This window comes from Camelina sativa, chromosome 10, assembly GCF_030686135.1.
Source record: "Camelina sativa cultivar CO46 ecotype springtype chromosome 10, ASM3068613v1".
Lineage (NCBI taxonomy): Eukaryota > Viridiplantae > Streptophyta > Magnoliopsida > Brassicales > Brassicaceae > Camelina > Camelina sativa.
Genome location: NC_141889.1, coordinates 7698002 through 7717626, shown reverse-complemented (window position 1 = coordinate 7717626; position 19625 = coordinate 7698002). Strand labels below are relative to the sequence as shown.

The 19625-nt window shown below is 32.8% G+C and overlaps 3 protein-coding genes, 2 long non-coding RNA genes and 1 other non-coding gene across 6 annotated transcripts; 2 read left to right on the top strand and 4 right to left on the bottom strand.

Annotated features, from left to right (window-relative positions):
- The first annotated feature begins 1643 nt into the window (after positions 1-1643).
- Positions 1644-3532, top strand: LOC104717949 (putative WRKY transcription factor 29). The gene is made up of 4 exons (XM_087470694.1): positions 1644-2270; positions 2503-2619; positions 2713-3203; positions 3422-3532. The coding sequence occupies exons 1-3, from the start codon at positions 1909-1911 to the stop codon at positions 3158-3160; spliced, it is 927 nt and encodes a 308-aa protein (XP_087326820.1). The 5' UTR covers positions 1644-1908; the 3' UTR covers positions 3161-3203; positions 3422-3532.
- Positions 3533-4127: 595 nt separating this feature from the next.
- Positions 4128-4201, bottom strand: TRNAD-GUC (transfer RNA aspartic acid (anticodon GUC)). The gene has a single exon. It is a non-coding gene; the product is annotated as a tRNA-Asp (tRNA).
- A 1667-nt stretch (positions 4202-5868) lies between these two features.
- Positions 5869-8381, bottom strand: LOC104717948 (endoglucanase 20). The gene is made up of 8 exons (XM_010435586.2): positions 8140-8381; positions 7805-8017; positions 7390-7590; positions 7205-7282; positions 6932-7084; positions 6739-6847; positions 6487-6653; positions 5869-6409 (listed from the first exon to the last, which is right to left on the bottom strand). Exons 1-8 carry the CDS (start codon positions 8329-8331, stop codon positions 6083-6085), a joined length of 1440 nt encoding a protein of 479 aa, XP_010433888.2. The 5' UTR covers positions 8332-8381; the 3' UTR covers positions 5869-6082.
- Positions 8382-12424: 4043 nt separating this feature from the next.
- On the top strand, positions 12425-15380 carry LOC104717947 (protein SGT1 homolog A). The gene is made up of 10 exons (XM_010435585.3): positions 12425-13011; positions 13450-13519; positions 13686-13810; positions 13934-14054; positions 14148-14244; positions 14333-14398; positions 14500-14638; positions 14735-14814; positions 14903-15007; positions 15123-15380. Exons 1-10 carry the CDS (start codon positions 12852-12854, stop codon positions 15228-15230), a joined length of 1071 nt encoding a protein of 356 aa, XP_010433887.2. The 5' UTR covers positions 12425-12851; the 3' UTR covers positions 15231-15380.
- A 318-nt stretch (positions 15381-15698) lies between these two features.
- Positions 15699-16373, bottom strand: LOC104717946 (uncharacterized). Its single transcript, XR_756326.2, has 2 exons — positions 16263-16373; positions 15699-16173 (listed from the first exon to the last, which is right to left on the bottom strand). It is a non-coding gene; the product is annotated as an uncharacterized LOC104717946 (long non-coding RNA).
- A 945-nt stretch (positions 16374-17318) lies between these two features.
- Positions 17319-18297, bottom strand: LOC147935877 (uncharacterized). Its single transcript, XR_015569278.1, has 2 exons — positions 18122-18297; positions 17319-17721 (listed from the first exon to the last, which is right to left on the bottom strand). It is a non-coding gene; the product is annotated as an uncharacterized LOC147935877 (long non-coding RNA).
- Positions 18298-19625: the final 1328 nt, after the last annotated feature.

Sequence of the window (19625 nt, the reverse complement as noted above, 5' to 3'; positions counted from 1 at the left end):
TGTAGTTAATTTTTACCAAAAAAAAAAAGAACAAAAAATGTAGTTAATTAATATTTCAACTATTAGACAGACTATCACAAATTGGTTTGAATAACGTGTTCTATGATACTCTAACCGAACCAATCTATCCAATTTCTATAACTGGTTTGGGAACTAGTATAGCAAAAAAAAAAGCATGAGCAGTTAATAAAATTTCTCTTAGGTTTGTTTTCCAACAGCATATTTGCCTCTAAAATAAAGATTACTATATATTTTTTTTTATATATAAAGTTGCTCTTAGGTTTGTTTTCCAACAGATATTGTCAATTCAATCATTTTCGTTTCTCTATCCATAGTTTTTAAATGTTATTATTGTTATATCTCATATAACATTTCATACATATTGGGTATTCATTACGGTCTTCAGTGTTAAAAATATAATTTGGTTATCTATAAATATCAAAGATTAATATATCGTGCGAGTATCAATATATGACATAGACCTTCAAGTTGGTGCAAGAGGGGATGCAATTTTCTTCCCAGTTGCAAGAGCAAGCTGACTAGCATTTGTTTGTTTTTTTTTTATATAAATAATTTATTTCACTCAATATTGTTTTGTTGACTTTAAGTTTGTGCCTTTTATGGGAACGCAATCACCCGGCCCGTGCCAACTTTTTAATCTCCATCGCCTAAAAAAGAAAGAAAAGGCTACCAATATGGCCCGAAATATTTACGAGCATATACTGTATATTGCAAAATTATACATAAATTATGTAACTTATGTGACCATTTGACAAAGCAAGGTAATTATAATTAGCTTGATATAATGTAATTAATGTTGGTTTTTTTTACATTCTTTAACTTATGTGAATTTTTTGTTTCTGTTTTATAAAAGATATTTTATTATGTTTAATTCATTAAAATTTACTTTAAAACAGATAATAGATGGTGAACATATTAATTTAAACACAAAAAAGTAAAAGAATCATAGTTGCAAAGAAAAAAACGAAAATTAAAAAGGAGATATTATTATTGGAGAATCTTTCTTTAGTCTTAGTTGTGGGAAGATTTTGTGCTAGAGGATTGAAGGTATCCCTATTCTATGATAGAGGCGTGGGGTTCTTGGACCGATCTATGCATATTACCACAAGGCTTAAAATAAAGTGATAATACAATCTCAAATTATTTTTAACATTTTCCGAATACTTTATCAAAAGAAGCTTATGGTGTAGATCATACTTGCAGCAATTTTCTAAAAGTATATTTAATTTCAATGGCGATCGTTACGTGAACACAAGGCAAGCTAGACTTACGTACCACAATAAACACACATAATTATACAAGTATGAAAGAAGTGACATAACCTTCATCAAATAAAGAAAGTAAGAAACTACTAGTGTACGTCATACTGATACATATGCATGTACAAATGCCGCTTTCAGTATTTAATTTAGCTAACACAAATGATATTTAAAATTTTCTCTAGCTAACTCATATATATTCCAAAAGACATATTGTCAAATTCCTTTTTGTTATATAAAATAATATATTCATATTGTTACCTTTAAAATTTATCGTGTTGACTTTTGAAAAAGTCAATTCGTGCCTAACCTTTAGAAGAAAAAATTAATATAATAACGTTAACTTGTCAAATATCCATCTCCGACAAAATATCTCAATTATATAAATCATACACAATATTCAGAAAAGTCCATATTCATGTTAGTATTAGACTAACGGGTTCACATGGGAAACGAAAACACCCTAAACAACAAACAATCTAATCATCTTTCCTTCTTTATATAAACCAATGTTCCCCAAAAGGCTTGTTCTCGACATATGTACTTGTATAACAACAAAACAAGAAAAAAAAAAAAAAAGAGATACAAAAGAGGAAACTAAACCTCGAAGAGAGAGAGAGATCGAGATATGGGTGAGGTGGCTTATATGAACGAAGGAGACCTAGAAGCAATAGTCAGAGGCTACTCCGGCTCCGGAGAGGCTTTTTCCGGCGAAAGTTCCGGTGGGTTTTCACCTTCGTTTTGCCTTCCGATGGAGACGTCTAGCTTCTACGAACCGGATATGGAGACAACCGGTTTAGACGAACTCGGTGAACTCTACAAACCCTTTTACCCTTTCTCCACACAAACGATCCTCACAAGCTCGGTCTCTGTCCCTGAAGACTCGATTAGTTTCCGAGATGAGAAGAAACAACGAACACATGGTTGTCTTCTATCCAACGGATCAAGACTTGATCATATCCGAATCCCAGAATCCAAATCAAAGAAGAGGTCAGTATTCTTGAAGTTCTTGAGAGAGTTCTTTAAAATGCGGAAAAATAAAAGTTCTTAATATTCTTACATCATATAAAAATTTGAGTTGTCTTAATTTATTACAAATCATATATAGTTATGAAGATGTTGTTGTTTTTATCTCCAACCGGGTTTTGTTATTCAATTCTCATAATATATGCTCCTTGTTGAATAAAATAATAATAATTTTTGTGATTTTAAATTTGGACAGCAAGAAGAATCAACAGAAGAGAGTTGTTGAACAAGTGAATGAAGAGAATCTGTTGTCGGACGCATGGGCGTGGCGTAAATACGGGCAGAAGCCCATCAAAGGATCTCCATACCCAAGGTCTCTTACCTTTAAGTGCTAATCCCGGTTTTAATCTCATTTTTACATATCCGGATTTACTCAATCTCACAATTTTTGTTTTTCATTTTTCAGGAGTTATTACAGATGTAGCAGCTCAAAAGGGTGTTTGGCAAGAAAACAAGTTGAAAGAAATCCTCAGAACCCGGATAAGTTCACTATAACGTACACTAATGAGCACAACCATGAACTACCAACCCGTAGAAACTCATTAGCCGGTTCGACTCGAGCGAAATCTTCCCAAACCAAACCAACCTTCACCAAAAAATCCGGAAAAGAAGTGGTTTCTTCTCCCACAAGTAATCCGATGATCGCATCCGCTGATGAAACTTCTGTTGCGGTTCAAGAAATGTGCGTTGCAGAAATGAGTACCCACCAAGCAGCTGGAGAAATCGAAGGCATGAGTAACTGTTTACCATCGGATTTGATGTCGGGGACAGGAACATTCCCGGTTTTTACCGGTGACTTCGATGAACTATTGAATAGCCAAGAGTTCTTCAATGGGTACTTATGGAATTACTAGAGAAACATTAGGTGTATGTATATATATTCAAAATTTATATTGGGCTTGTTCGTTTGGTTGACGCAGGCGGTTGCGGCTGCGGCAGCGGCAGCGACTACATTTACGTTTTTAACCGCTGAATCGAAACAACGTTTAAAAATGTTAAACGCAGTTGCCGCAGCGTCATAACGCAGGTACCTGCGGCAAACAAACGAACAACTATACCTGCGTCTGCCGCAGCCGCAGGTACCTGCGGCAGCCAAACGAACAAGCCTATTATAGTTTCAGCCATTGAGGATAATGTATATTTATGTCTAGTCTCTAGAAGATTAGAGCGTCATAATATTCGTCTTATTTCCATTTTAAACTAGAACCTATGAATTCGATTTGTCATGTCATGTACGAATCACAAATGGTAAGCCAATATGTTATATCCAAATTTTTGCATCACAATTCTGAATAGGCACTTAAATACTTAACATTAGTCACTATTCTAAAAAGGGTTCGCCTTAACATTATCGGCTAGGTTACATATAAGATTATTTTAGACGGTCTAAACAGTAAATTAGGCGTCCTAGAAAATCTATTTGGCATTATAGACACCATTACGCAAACGCAGCCACTCAGCCGCATTTAGTGTTCTTATGAATGTGCAGGTACTATTTTCTCGTTTCCAAATCAATTATTGATGAAGAAAAATATAATATTCAAGTATGTTGTCAAATAATTTAATATAAGGTCGTGATGTTGATTTCTTTAATTTCACTAATTTAAAGTTACAAAACAGTAATATATTGAAATTCAGATAATATCATCAGTCTAGCTAAATGGCATGCTATATTTGTTAGTTTAAAGCATTCTTGAGTTCCTAAATAATATTTACCATCATAGAAGTACTAACTAGCTAGCATCAAACGTTTTTAAAAACATATATTTTTTTTGTTGACGGTTCAATATACAAAAAGGGGAGTTGATGTATTGAATCCGTTGGGACTGACGGGGCTCGAACCCGCAGCTTCCGCCTTGACAGGGCGGTGCTCTGACCAATTGAACTACAATCCCATGGAAATCAAGTGGGTAGCTTACATATTCCTTCTTACGATTTTATTTTAATCATTTCAATTTGAAATTTAAATTTTTGTTTTGTAACAACGAAAGTAACAAGTGATATATTGATATCTATATTGATATCACTTTAGTGAGAGCAAGACGGATTACTGGGTAATCCTTGCATTATTTTTTACAAAAAAATAGATTATTTTCCCGACTCTATTCATTTCGGAATTTTTTATGAAAAATAAAATAACTAAACACAAGAAATAAAGAAAAAAGTAAAGTCGAACTATACCCTGAAATTTGACCTTTTTTTTCTTACCCTTCTCTGTCATTTATGCAAAACAAAAAGGGTTATGTAGACAGCGAATTATTGGGCCGAGCTGGATTTGAACCAGCGTAGGCATATTGCCAATGAATTTACAGTCTGTCCCCATTAACCGCTCGGGCATCGACCCAGGAAGAATCTATTCTAACTTTATGGATAATCCATTATCAACTTCCTTTCGTAGTACCCTACCCCCAGGGGAAGTCGAATCCCCGCTGCCTCCTTGAAAGAGAGATGTCCTGAACCACTAGACGATGGGGGCATACTTGCTCAACCGCCATCATACTATGATCATAGTATGATCAGTTTTTTAAAATTGTCAATATAACCAAATGGTATGACCAGCTTATAAGGTTTTTTCTTTTTTCTATAGAATTCTATATCATTTTTTTTATTTTACATTTGTATTCATATTCTAATCATAATTCTATAAAAAATCTATATATTTTTTTTTTTTTATTATTTGAAGTGGAAATATTATATTAAATAAAAAAAAACCTAAAAATCGTCTAGTACGAAAGCTTTTCAATAAGTGATTGATCTAACATAAAAAAAAAGAAGGTTAAGTTTCATTTTTTTTACTTTCCTTCATAGATTGCCTCATCTCATTGTTAAGAAATAGTAGTATCCCTGTCTAACACTAATCCAAGAAAGTAAGCCAGAATCCATCTTCTAATTAGGGAAGAAAGGTGGGTTTATAAGTTAAGTTATCAAAATTTGCTTTTTTTTTTTAGAAAATTATTGTTCAGAGGATAATCCGTATCTCTTCATCACATGTCAAGATAAAATATCTTAGGTCTAGGTCAACTTGCTGAGTACATGTATAAATAAAATGAATTTCGTTTTAGAGTAACACCATGGTAAGGCGTAAGTCATCGATTCGAATCCGATAAAGGGCTTTTACGTTCTTTACTTTCTAATAGTCAAAATTTTATTCGAAAGTGTATAATTTCATTTCTAATTTTGTTAATTTCATTCGAATAATAACTAATAATAAAGTTAGCGAGTAGTTTAAAAAATAAAATGGAACATTTTTATCTTATAATACTAATGAATAATGATACGTCGTCTCTTGAATCGATAAATATATATATTTTTTTTTTCGATTCAATACGTCGTCTCTGCAAGCACCACATTTACATTTACTAAGAGGAACAACTGAAAATAAACATGTGATACGGTCAAGAATGAACTAAACGCTATATTAGATTCAGTTACGTGAAGTCAACAAGATAAATAGCTTAAGAAACTCTGTGAAGTCATGTGTCATTTTGGATTTATTATTATCAAGGAACTAAACGCTGCATAAGATCCAGTACAATTTTTTCTTCTTAAACGACCCAATAAATAATTGAAATTATATAGTTTCGTTATAGTTAAGCTATAAGATACAATGATATGTGATGTGAGTGTATGTGTGTAGGTATATATACATCTATATATGTTGAAGCAAATGATACATCCCGTGATTACAACAATTTCATAGTCTTGATAGTTCTTGATGAGTAGTCATCCTTCTTTGCTAATATTTTGTTTCCCCACAGCCAAATCGAAACGTGAGTTTATCCGGAAGAACTGATCAGAGCAGCGACGGGGCCAATAAAGGCGGCGTTGATGTAAGTTGTGGGTTCTGCATGAGAGTAATCTGATCTTTTGTCGCTATACTGGTCGGATGAATTCGGTCCACCCACAATTGCGCCGGTATGCACATTCGGGTTTGGTGTATCAGAATTGTAGTATGAAAATCCTCCATTGCAGTCAATTTTCTCCGGTTTAGATTTTATTGACGGTAATGATGAGCCTCTGTGATGAGGTTGTGTTGGATACTTTGTCCCAAACCCGACCATGTAAGACATGGAAATTGGATTGTTTCCAAGGATGTAATCCACCTGAATAGTAAACCGGGTGGGTAAGAACATGGAAATGGTGTACATAACCGGACTAGGTGGGGGTAAATTATATTTACCTGTGATTTGGCGAAATTTCGAATTTGAGATGGGGTGAACTGGGTTGAACCGCACTGAATTGAGCCGACCTGTGCTTTGGATAGAGTTTTTGCGTAGTTGAACAAAACCGTCGTAGCTGTTGTGACATATTGTATGTTGCTACTGTCTCTAATGTACAAAATGCCACCTGAACAAACAAAAAGTACAAAGAAATGTACCATAAAACCAACATGAAAGAACCAATTAACCGTTATTTAGTTAGTGAAAATTACCAGGAGTTGGTTTAATTTGTTGTGAGCTACTTCCGGGCATCAATGCGCAGACAAATGATTCAACATCGGTCTTAAATTTAGCCAAGTCATTTGTCCCGTTGTAAAACTCCTTTAAACAAAGAATAAACAAGATAGACTAACCGAAGCGAGTAAAGCCTGAGCAAAGTTTATATAATAATTACAATAGACTAACCGAAGCGAGTAAAGCCTGAGCGCCGGCGAATTTGTTGTCCCAGCTGAATTCATTGACGGCTTGGCTCCAATCTTTGTTGCTTATAACATAATTTTTGTAACTCTGCTCTCCTGTTGCTTTGTATAGCCATGCCGCAGCCCATAATAATTCATCCTTTTTTTTACCCCAAAATATTTTGAAACATTAAGCGTCTTGTTTAGTAAAATATATTTATGAAAATATCAATAGTTTATCTATGTGTGTCGGTTTGATTCGGTTAATTTGTTTGATTACCTGGTAGCCTGAGTATGAGCAATAGAAGGGGCAAGATGCTTGGTAAGAACCTCTGTACTTGTCAGCAAATTCAAACAGCTGCAGAGAAAAAAATAATAATTAAGAGAGATCATAAATCATGATTGAATGTAATGATGATCATGTATAAGCTTTTTTGGGGAGACTTAATATGTGTGCACACTCACGGTTTTTGCATGGTTTAGTAGCGTGGATGAATAAGTGGAATCGACCGATTTAAAAACAATTGAGGCCGCAGCTAGAGCGGCTGCGGCTTCACCGGCAGCTTCGGAACCCGGGGAAGAGGAAGAGATACTGTAGAGAGTTCTTGGTGTGTCCATATCTTCCGGCCTCTCCCAACAACTATGATCTGAATTCCCATCTCCCACCTTTTAATTTGTATCCATTATAAAACAAAACCAAAAATGTTATTCGTGTTTTTTTTTATTGTGAATTTGTTGGATATTAGAGGTATATATGATAAGAAATATATATATATATATATATATATATATATATATATATATATTTAGCATGAATTGAAATATATTTTGGATTTCTCTATACATCAAAACAAACCAAAATGTGTAAAAGTTGGTTCACCTGTGTATATAGCATGGTGGGTGACGTATGAGCGCGGAGGATAAAGTCGGTTCCCCATTTGATAGCAGAGCGGAGGTAACCAAGCTGGTTAACGGAAGAAATCTCATTTTGGTATTCAATTGCAGCCCAACTCAACAAGGTTGTTGTAAATGACATTGGCCACACAAATTTTACATTGTCACCAGCATCGTAATACCCTCCAATCAGATTCACCTGGGAGTTATAAAAACACACGAAAATTTGTTAATAAGAGATAGCATAAGTTATGTATAATAAGGTTCTATTTCTGAAGTGTGAAGACATGTATGCATATAGAGATGGTAAAGCCGGTTTACATTAGCTGATGCACCATCGGAGAGGGCAGAATCGCCTCGCCATTTAACCTGTTGGTTAGTCGGGAGTTTACCGGATCGTTGGCCTTCAAAGAACAAGATAGACTTGTTTAGTGCATCTCCGTAGTCAAGTGCTTCCAAGCTTTCGAAAGCCAAGAACATCCCAACTAATATTATCACCACGAGCTTACCCATTATTAAATGTTTCTCTTTCGAAATGTGTATCTTGATTTTGCTTGAAATATGGTTCATGGGGGTATTTATAGATATTGCATGCAAGTAAAGTTGTGTACGTAATTTAATTTCATGAGCTTCACGTAATTTTAGGGTAATTGGCTGCACTGTTAAGATGTTAACTCTAACAATAATTAAGTTTCGATTATTACGGAATCACAATCAATGGTTTTCATCATATAACAAGTTGTAGTTATTGACATTTCAAATCGTATCATTTTTCCTAACCACCATACCTTATTTTTTTTCTCTTCTTTCTGTGAAGGTTTAGAATTTGTTATTTAATGTAAGGAGTTTTAATAACTTTTCTTAAATAAGGCTTTTCTCGCTTGTTTAAGCACAACAAAACGATATTGTATTAATTGTCTTTTTTTATTTATTTATTTTTGATACAAATAAACAATAAACAATACATATGTAAAACCTATATTTGTATGTATCAAGCCATAAATATGGAAGGTCTTACGAAACTTTTTGTTGTGAAATTGTAAAAATGCATCTTAAGGATACAAAGTAGTGTGTTTAGCGGTATATATGTATTTGAAACTTGACTTTAATAAAACTGAATATGAAAAAGCATAGTACATAATTTTGGTTAACAAGGGGTCAAAATCAAATACTGTACGCAGGTTCCATGCCGAGAGTTTTGGTATACAAGCACATAATATATAATAGTCAAATAAAAAATAAGCCATCATGGATAATGAATATTGCATCCCGCTATCAAAGTTCACTAAGACAAACAAATAACTACTTACCGGCCAAACAGAAAAGAAAAACATTTGCTACTTATCAACTCCCATATATATGTCTACTACTTAATTATCTACCCACTTGGAAAATGAATTTGCAGATTAATTAGTTGATTTACGAACTAAACATATAATAATGAAATCGCATAGGACGAGACCATAACATGGGAAGTGAACAAATGTTATCTTGTGAAAAAAAAATTCTAACGAAAAAAAGCAATCTTGTGATTCTTATCTAAATTCTAAAAAGTGTGAAAACATAAACTGTAATTTTTCGCGTGTGAGAATTAATACTGATTGACTGGGACTATATATGGAGATGCCGTGCCGTAGAAATGGTTATAATACCCATTCCTCAAACGTCAAACTAAGATTTTGCCGTTAGTGCGTGTGTGTATGTGTGTTTTTTTTTTTCATTTCAGTTGTCATAAACTTATTTCAGTTATATTAGTTATTACATTATAATAAATTTGTTTGTTGTTCCTGCAAACATATTGCACAAATTTCTTGCGTGTTCAATGTTCATCGTATATATGTGTTTTTAATTCCTTTCTTGTTATTGGGTTTCTAATGAATTAAAAAAAGGAACTTCACAAGGGATGGGCAGGATATGGCAAAGCATGTGACAAAGTTTTATGTCCACTATTTTTTTTCGCCTAACGCAAATTCGTGTACGTTACACCTCCCCATTAATAATGCGTTAATTACTCTACCGAGCACATATTCATTTTTTCATCTATGATCTACTTGACATTTTCTATTATCTTGATAATAAAAAAAATGACATTATTATCAGTTCAGCCTTGGCCTTGGCTTCGAAGCTGTTTCAACTACTGCGAAAGTGGTTTATATTCTAATTTTTGCTGATCAAGTTGTGAAAACTAATTATGGTGAAACCGAGACTAATACTCATGAAAAATTAATAAATATTGAGGATCTGAAATATCTTCTTGCCATGGAACTCGTGGAGACATTCTAGTGTATGGTTCACCTCTAGATAAGTAATCAGTTTCATGCTCATCTTTCTATATACAGAGAAACTGGAATCTTACTTTTAATATAAAACATCCACTAAAAAGGTAAGATAAATTGGTAGCGACGCAAACAAAATCATACAAGTAAACTCTTAGGCAAACTTCAATGTTCTTAAAAGAAATGAACTTAGCTACAAGTCTACAAATCTTGTCTCTGCTATCTAAACTGGTAACATATTTTTTTATGCATCTTCGTATAAAGATAATGGTTTGAGCAACAAAGTATATGCAATGCACAGCTTCAACAATATTTGATCTTTGGCATAAAACCATAAGGGCATGAAACTTTCAGCTTTAGCCCCACCATGTTGACACGCCAATTCAAAATTTGTGTTAAGACTGATCTGATCATGCAACATATTCTGACACTTCTATGACAGTTTGCAAATGAAAGAAATATTTGAGAAGCATTAGATCCATCAACATCCTCCATATGAGCCATATTAAGATTTCAATCATACCCTGTTCTATGGCTCCAACTGGTGACCAGTTTTTAGAAAAAGAATAGACAGAAATGTGTTGTTCCTCTTTGTTAATTATTTTTGTTACCATTTACAAGTAACATATTTTCCAAATTCTGAAACATGGACTCCACTCTATTCTTATACGTTCTTTTTTTTATAGGAATCACAGAAGAAATTTGTTCCTCTCCAATTTGTTAGTGGAACAAACAGGAAAACAAATTAATTACCATTTACCATACAATTTGTTCTGTTTATCCTTTGCACCCATCCCTCTTATGTTCTTTTTTTTTAAATATTTTGTTTCTTATTTGTTCTTTTTTATTCCTGTTCTTTCTCATTCTTTTCATTCTTCAATGGGTTACCAGTAGGAGCTTTTGTCTAATTATCTAGGACAAATGATAATTAGACAACGATTTGGATTTTTTTTGTCTTTGTATTACAGTATATAGAAAAGTAAACTTATATGCAATCGGAGACATACACTCTAATAGATGCAACCTTGGCCATTACTAAGCTCAGATTAGAGTTTAGCCATAGAGAAAACTTAGCTCAGCTAGTAACATTTTGGTGCGAAACAAAAATTAAACTGTTGGGATTGGGAAGGGCGGCGCGAACGCAGGTCCCCACTGCCACAAATGAGAGGACGACCTTAAGCATAGTGTCGACAACATGCGATAGAAGCGCCACTCGTCTTCTTGATAATGAGATGTTTAATCCACGTAATGTTTATTTTTACTTTCAACATCCTCATTGCTTGTATTAAATCAGGCTCATTGTACATAGTCTAAAAGGTGGATCACCTTCTGTATTTATATCACGCCACATGAGTGTCATATTCCCCAAACTTCCGATGCGGGAAACGTAACATCAGGGTTTCGTAATTTGAGTTTTTATAGCCATAGTTTTGTTTTGTGATGGGCCTTGATTTATTTCGACTCAGATCAAACCCACTTATTATTATTATTATTATTATTATTATTTAATGTGATGATTATTTTTTTTTTTTTCAATTTTTTTTTTATACATTGTTTTTTCTTTTTTTTTTGTTTCAGTTTTGGTCAAAATATTTGTTACAGATTTTTTTAATATAAGATTAAATTAACTGTATTGAATTAAATATTTTATTATTTTACAGAGGCGGTTAATAGCTTCTTGTATAAAGATAGAAAAATACATCATACCAAGATAATATAGTGTAACTGTATAAAACCACACTGTAGTATTCTCATAATCAACGAATTACATAAGATTACAAAAAAATTTTGATACATCATTGACATTTTTATCAACTATAATTCTAGAAAAAATATATCATACCAAGATGATATAGTGTAACCGTATAAAACCACACCGTAATATTCTCATAATCAAGTAATCAACCAATTACATATTCTTACAAAAAAATTTTAATACATCATTGACATTTTTATCAACTGCAATTCTTGTTTATTGTCGATTAAAACAAATAGATATACTATTAAATTGACTTCACAAATCACCACATCCACTTGACACTATGAAGTATGAATTGACTTCTCCATATCCACACAGCCACACGTATTTGAACCTTCCAATGAAGTTCCAAGAAACCACGAGGAAAATAGAGTTTAAGGCAAAGGCTCAATTCTTCTTAATCTGGCTAATCTGATAATCTTCAAACAGTACCAATCAATCCATTTTGTTTGTTTGTTTGATTGTCTCTGTCAACCTTTTCTAAGTAATTTCTGATCCATATAAATAAACCAGTTAATCATCATCCAATCCAAGTCCGAACATTTATTTTTAACTCAATAAAAAACTTGACAACGTACCTCAGATCATTTAATTTTTATTTCACAACTCTAAAAAATTCCAACAAAATGTTTTAAAACATAAATTTAAACTAAATTTGAAAAAGATAGTAATACGATGAAAAATATTTATTTCGTATTTATTACACACGCACAAAAAAAAAAAAAAGTGAAAAATTTGTAGGAAAAAAAGGAAATTTTTTTAATTATTGGGTTCGAACTCATCAACTCGAGTCGCATAAAAAGAAAAAGGAAGAATCTAGAAGAAGAAGAACGATAACAATATAACATTCATCTCTTATATATTCCTTCCTTCATTGTGGCAATTAGGAAACAACCAACCTTTGCCTCTAACATCATTCACACACATCCCTCGTTGTTTTGATTTTATCATATTAGTAGTCTTGTCTTGTTCCTTCTTCTCTTGTTACGCTCAATCCGATGGCTAAGGAGCTTGCTGACAAGGCTAAAGAGGCTTTCATAGACGACGAGTTCGATGTTGCTGTTGACTTGTACTCCAAAGCTATTGACTTGGATCCCAATTGTGCTGATTTCTTCGCTGATCGTGCTCAGTCCTATTTCAAACTCCTAAGCTTCACTGGTAAACTTCTTTCAATCTTTGTCTTTTACTGTCGTTAGACGCCTTTTGGGCTTCTGGGTTTTCATAATAGTTGAAAAAGATGTTGACTTTGGTGGGTTCTGAGTGTGTGTTTAGGGTTTAGTTTTGTGTTCTGTCGCTTGGTAGTGTCACAATTCTTCCCAAAGTTTAGAGCTTTAGTATCGATTTAGTGCAAATATCTCAACAAATGTATCAGCAACATCGAATTCATCGATGAATGTGGATAATTTGGTTTGACATAGAGTAACAGTGTTGAAAGTTTTGATTTTTACTTGAGTGGTTAGTATGAAGTTCCAAGTATTGCGTGCTTTTAAGAAAGTTCACTCTGCAATTTTCATTCCCATTGTTGTTACTTGTCTTAGTGTTATATGACTTTGTGGTTTGATTGGATTTGGGTCTGATTTGTTTCTCAATGAGCAGAGGCCGTGGCAGATGCAAACAAAGCAATTGAGTTGGATCCTTCATTGACCAAAGCTTACCTAAGAAAAGGGTACGTTATTGCTCTTTCCTCCTATGTATCATTGTTAGTCATGTCTTTTAAGTTTTAGTGAGAGTTAAATTCTATCTGATTCCTTTGTTTGTCATATTAGCAGTTTATGCGGTTTACAGTCAAGTAGTTAGTTCAATAGTTCATGTTTTGGTTTTTGTATTTGTAGAACTGCTTGTATGAAGCTTGAAGAGTATCTGACTGCGAAAACAGCTCTTGAAAAGGGTGCTTCCATTGCACCTAGTGACTCCAAATTTAAGAAGTTGATAGATGAATGCGATCTGCGAATCACAGGTATATTCTTAATGCTTTGTTCTTGTTTTCTGGTTGTTTCGGTTTACATACTATGAGTGATTTTATTGTTTGCTATGTTGTTAATATTCACGAAGGTTTCAACTTGATAATTTATTTTTTCAGAAGAAGAGAAAGATTTGGTTCAACCGGTGCCATCAACTTTGCCTTTGAGTTCGACAGCATCATCAGTATCGGAACTTGATCTTACCCCTGCGCCTGCAGCACCAGCCAAACCAAAGTACAGGTATTATTATTGTACAAAACAATGCTAGCTAATTCAGAATTTCCAAAGTTTTTAAGAATTACAGAATATCTCATATTCTTGGGTGTTCAACAGGCACGAGTACTACCAAAAGCCAGAAGAAGTTGTGGTAACTGTTTTTGCAAAAGGGATATCCAAGCAGAATGTAAACATTGACTTTGGTGAACAAATTGTGAGTATACTGATCTTAAGAACAAAACTTAATGAAGCCTCTGTGTGATTGTGTGTTAATTTTTTTGGTATTGTTTTGTGATTTGCAGCTGAGTGTTGTGATTGATGTCCCTGGAGAGGAGGCGTATTATCTTCAACCGAGATTGTTTGGAAAGGTAACTTATTTAATAAATGAGTTAAATGTTGGTTTCCTTTCTGCACTCTGATCTGAACACATTATATGAATTTTTTCTTATGGGCGTGTGTGTGTATTCAGATAATACCAGATAAGTGCAAGTATGAAGTATTGTCAACCAAAATTGAGATCCGTCTTGCAAAAGCTGATATAATCACATGGCCTTCCCTCGAACACGGCAAAGGGCCAGTGGTTTTGCCAAAGCCTAATGTCTCATCAGGTTTTTTTTACCTTTTCCTTCTTTAGTTTCATCAGATGAGCTCAACAAAGAGTCTCTTGTCATGTAAATCTAATGTTGGTTTTTTTGATGGTGCAGAGGTTTCACAAAGACCAGCTTATCCTTCTTCTAAGAAAGTTAAGGACTGGGACAAGCTGGAAGCTGAAGTGAAGAAACAGGTCTGTCTCTCTAGTCATGCTTAAGCCTTGTCCGAGCATTATACCCAAACGTTTTGTTTTGGTTTTTAATATTGTGGTTGATCTGCAGGAAAAGGATGAGAAGCTTGAAGGAGACGCAGCTTTGAACAAATTCTTCCGTGATATATACTCGAATGCGGATGAGGATATGAGGCGAGCGATGAGCAAATCATTTGTGAGTATTATCTTTTGTTTTTGTTTTTGTTTTTTCATGGAGACTGTCATATATAGTGTTTGTCCGTTTGATTGACTCATTTGACGGTTCTCGGATAATTTTGGACAATGAACAGGTGGAATCAAATGGGACAGTTCTGTCAACAAACTGGCAAGAGGTTGGGACTAAGAAAATCGAGAGCACTCCTCCGGACGGCATGGAGCTCAAGAAATGGGAGATCTGATCTGATGTGATGTGATATGATCATTTCTTTTTAATGCATTTGCGAGTTTTTGCCTAAAGCTAGACAGATCTTTAAACTTGATCCCTTTCTTCCTGTAATGAGGATCCTAAGGTTTTTGCTTTTGCTAAATATGGCTTTCTGCTTTTGCTATGGTCTTATGGAATCCAATTTTTTTTCCTTTTTCATCTGAATATTCATAACTTCATCGTGATTACTACAAAAAAACAATAAGTTTTAATAGTAGAACCAAGTTTAATTATTGATGGTATATTTAGAGAATTTGTAACTTAACATTTCAATCAATATTATATTTTTATTAAAAATATACATTAAAAATATTTTTATTTTTATTTTCAAGACTTCTTAATATTTAATTTGAAAATTTTATTTTTAAAAATCTTTGTTTTATACATAGCAAAATCTCTAATCAACAAAAATTGGTAGTGTAATGATCATGTGAGTTATTAATTTTTAAAACTAAATTTTATACAAAAAGATTGTGATGTAATTATTTACACTTGTAAGGTTGTATTTAAAAGGCAAAATGCATTTCCCTAATATTATCTATCTTTATGCAACCATAACATTTGTAAACTGCTTTTGAGCGTACATTTTCACATATATTGGTGCTATAAACAACAAAAAAGCATGTGACCGTAATTTTTTATTATTTATAGATGATATATTATAATGAAATTAAAATATATTGTTGCATGTAAGATATTTCGGGTCTACGCCTTTATGCAACCGTTACACACACATCTTGATTCTCTGCCGCCTGATTTCGTTGGTCTAGATGAACATGAACCATACTTATAAACACCACCGATCGCGCAATAATGATTGCATGTGCCAAATGGCATCGCTTCTGTACAACGACCAGGCTTCTTGTAAACGATTAGGTAGTCTTTACATTGATGAGTATGTCCTTTTGACATTCCTGCTGCATTGTTGATCGAAATATAAAATGCATATGTTTGTTTTAGTTACATGTTTATAGAAACTCTTATATATATAAACAATGCACAATACTTGTCAATATCAAGAAAAGCCCCACATAAGTGATGAGACTATTGGCATTAACACCCATAGACATTTTCACTTTTTGGTTTTTTTCTTTTGATGGAATGCTTTACATATGTACACTATTATCTAACTGTTGTTGTATATAGAGATTTTTTTTTCCTAAAAATAGAAAATTATGATGTAGTACATAAAAAAACTGCCTAAAAAACTAGCAAAATATTAGGACACAGACCCGAACTTCTTGGTTAAAAATGCCTACAAATCAGTTAGGAATGAAGAAAAAATAGAAATCTGATTGACCGCGTATGTTTTCTCCATTTGTTTCCTATTTCTAGTTAATTTTAATTAGCATTTCTCTAAAATTTCACAAAAATATTAGGTGATTTGACATTTTTATTAGTGATGGTGTGGATAATGATTGTTAGCAGCTATTTTTTCTAAGATTTAGGTACTAGTTAATCCTAGACTCCTAGTGTAACATATGGACCCGACTCCATATAAAATCTCACGAAAAGTGATCTCCTTCACCAATCTAGCATGCGAGATTTCATATGAGCATCCGCACATCATTTCACGGATTCGATTTCGATTCTTAGTGTAATTTGATGAATAATAATACATAAACCATATCCCTATCAATTTTACGCTCAAATGCAGTTTACAAATGTTATGGTTGCAGAAAAGGGTAGAGTATTGCCCTTTCCTTCTATGTATCATTGTTACTTGTTAGTCATGTATTTAAGTTGTAGTGAGAATTAAAAATTCTATCTGATTCCTTTGTTTTGTTATATTAGCAGTTTATACCGTCTACAGTTGTGGTATATATATGTCAAGTTATGAATTATTCCTTTGTTCATATTTTGGTTTTCGTATGTGTAGAACTGTTTGTATGAAGCTTGAAGAGTATCAGACTAAGAAAACAGCTCTTGAAAAGGGGTCTTCCATCCCTCCGAGTGAATCCAAATGTAAGAAGTTGATAGATGAATGCAATCTGCGAATCACATGCATATTCTTTATCCTTTGTTCTTGTTTTGGTTGATTTGGTTTACATGCTAAGAGTGATTGTATTGATTGCTATAATATTATATATCTTTCTGCAACCATAACATTTGTAAATTGCTTTTGAGCGTATATTTTCACATATATTGGTACGATAAACAACAGAAAAGCATGTAACCGTAAGTTTATACTATTGATGGATGATATATAATAATAAAATTAAAATTTATTGTTGCATGTAAGATTTTTCGGGTCTACGCCTTTATGCAACCGGAACATACACATCTTGATTCTCTGCCGCCTGATTTCGTTCCTCTAGATGAACATGAACCATACTTATAAACACCAGCAAGCTTGCAATCTTGATTGCATGTGTCAAAAGGCATAGCTACAGAACAAAGACCAGGCCTCTTGTATGCGATTCGGTTTTCCTTACATGGCAACCGAGTATTTCCTCTTGACATTCCTGCTAAGTTGTTGATCGAAATACGAAAAACATTTAAAAAGTTGATTAAAAAATACATGTATTTTGTTTTAGTTACATGTTTATAGAAACACTTATATATATATATATATATATGGTTCACAAATTATTTCGATCTCGATTGAGTTATTTTTATGCGAGAAGTTAAAAATGTATATATTAAAAAAAAAATCTTGAAAAAACAGAACATTTTTTTAATAAATTAATTTTTAAAGTGTATATGCAAATTTCAGAATACGAATGGAGGTTTTCTTATTTTTGCGTTTAGCATTTAGAATTAGAGTTTTGTAATAGATATTATGTTTTCTTTGAAAATAATACACAATAGTATGACTATTAAACACAATTTCGACAAAATTCATATATCAACAATGTACAATACCTGTCAATATCAAGAAAAGCCCCAAATAAGTGATGAAACCATTGGCATTTACACCTATAGACATTTTCACTTTTTGGTTTCTTTCCTTTTGATGGAATGCTTAACATATGTACACTATCATCTTACTGTTGTATATAGAGATCTAATTTCTAAAATTAGAAATATATAATGTAATACATAAAACTGCCTATAAAAACTAGCAAAATATTAGGACAGAACCGAACTGCTTGGTTAAAAAATGCCTACAAATCAGTTAGAAATGAAGAAAAAATAGAAATTTAATTGACCACGAATATATTCTCCATTTGTTTACTATTTTTAGTAATTCTAATTCACATTTTTCTAATTTTTCAAAAATACAATAAAATCCATTTGACATTTTTATTAGTGATGGTCTGAATAATTATTGTTAGCGGCTATTTTCTACAATTTCGGTACTCGCTAATCCTAGTGTAACATATGGACCCGACTCCATATTAAATCTCACGAAAACTGATCTTCTTTACCAATCTACCATGCGAGGTTTCATAAGATCATCCTTACATCATTTCACCCATTTGATTTGGATTCTTGGTGTAATTTGACGAATAATAATAATTAAATCATATCCCTACCAATTTTACGCTCAAAAGTAGTTTACAAATGTTATGGTTGGAGAAAAGGGTACAATACAATACAAAAAAAAAAAAAAAAAAAGAATACTGCTCTTTCCTCCTATGCATCATTGTTACTACAAGTAATAGGAGATCTGATCTGAGATGATATGATCCTTTCTTTATAATGCATATGTAGGGCTTTGCCTAAATCTAGAAAAATCTTAAAACCTGGTCCCCTTTCTTCCTGTAATGAGGATCCTAAGGTTTTGCTTTTGCTAATATTATGGCTTTCTGCTTTTGCTATGTGCCTATTTATGTGGTAATGTGTTATTGTATATGGTGGGTATCCACTGGTAAGTACTAATCAACAAGATTCCTAATATAAATTACTATAATAATAAAAGAGAAGAGATAAAGAAGATAATCATTTTTTATGTTGCTTGTGAAAGCAAAGATTCTCAATAAATTTTAACAGGTGTTGAATTTTAAGTGGTTACTATTAATTATGATTAAAATAATTTAAAAACAAAAAATGAAATGGTGAGAGTGATACTGGGCTGGTGATAGTCTAATGGTCTTAGGACTCAAATGTTTTTTTAATAATTTTATCGTAATCAGTGTTCCTAAGTTTTTGTTGAAACTTAAATTTACAAAACCAAATAACCAAAAGAATTTAGTGAGTTTATATATACCAACATATAACCAAAGATTATAGATTGAAGAGTTTTGTTGTCACTTTAGATTCATTTTAAACTTGAAGTAAAGATAAAAGTGAATCTATATATTTTAAATGTGTTGTATTAAAAGAACCCCGTTAATAAGTAAAAATTCACAAATCTCACAACTATTATGGTTTTCCCATATATATATACACATATTTACTATACAATTAAAAAAGGAAAAAAAAA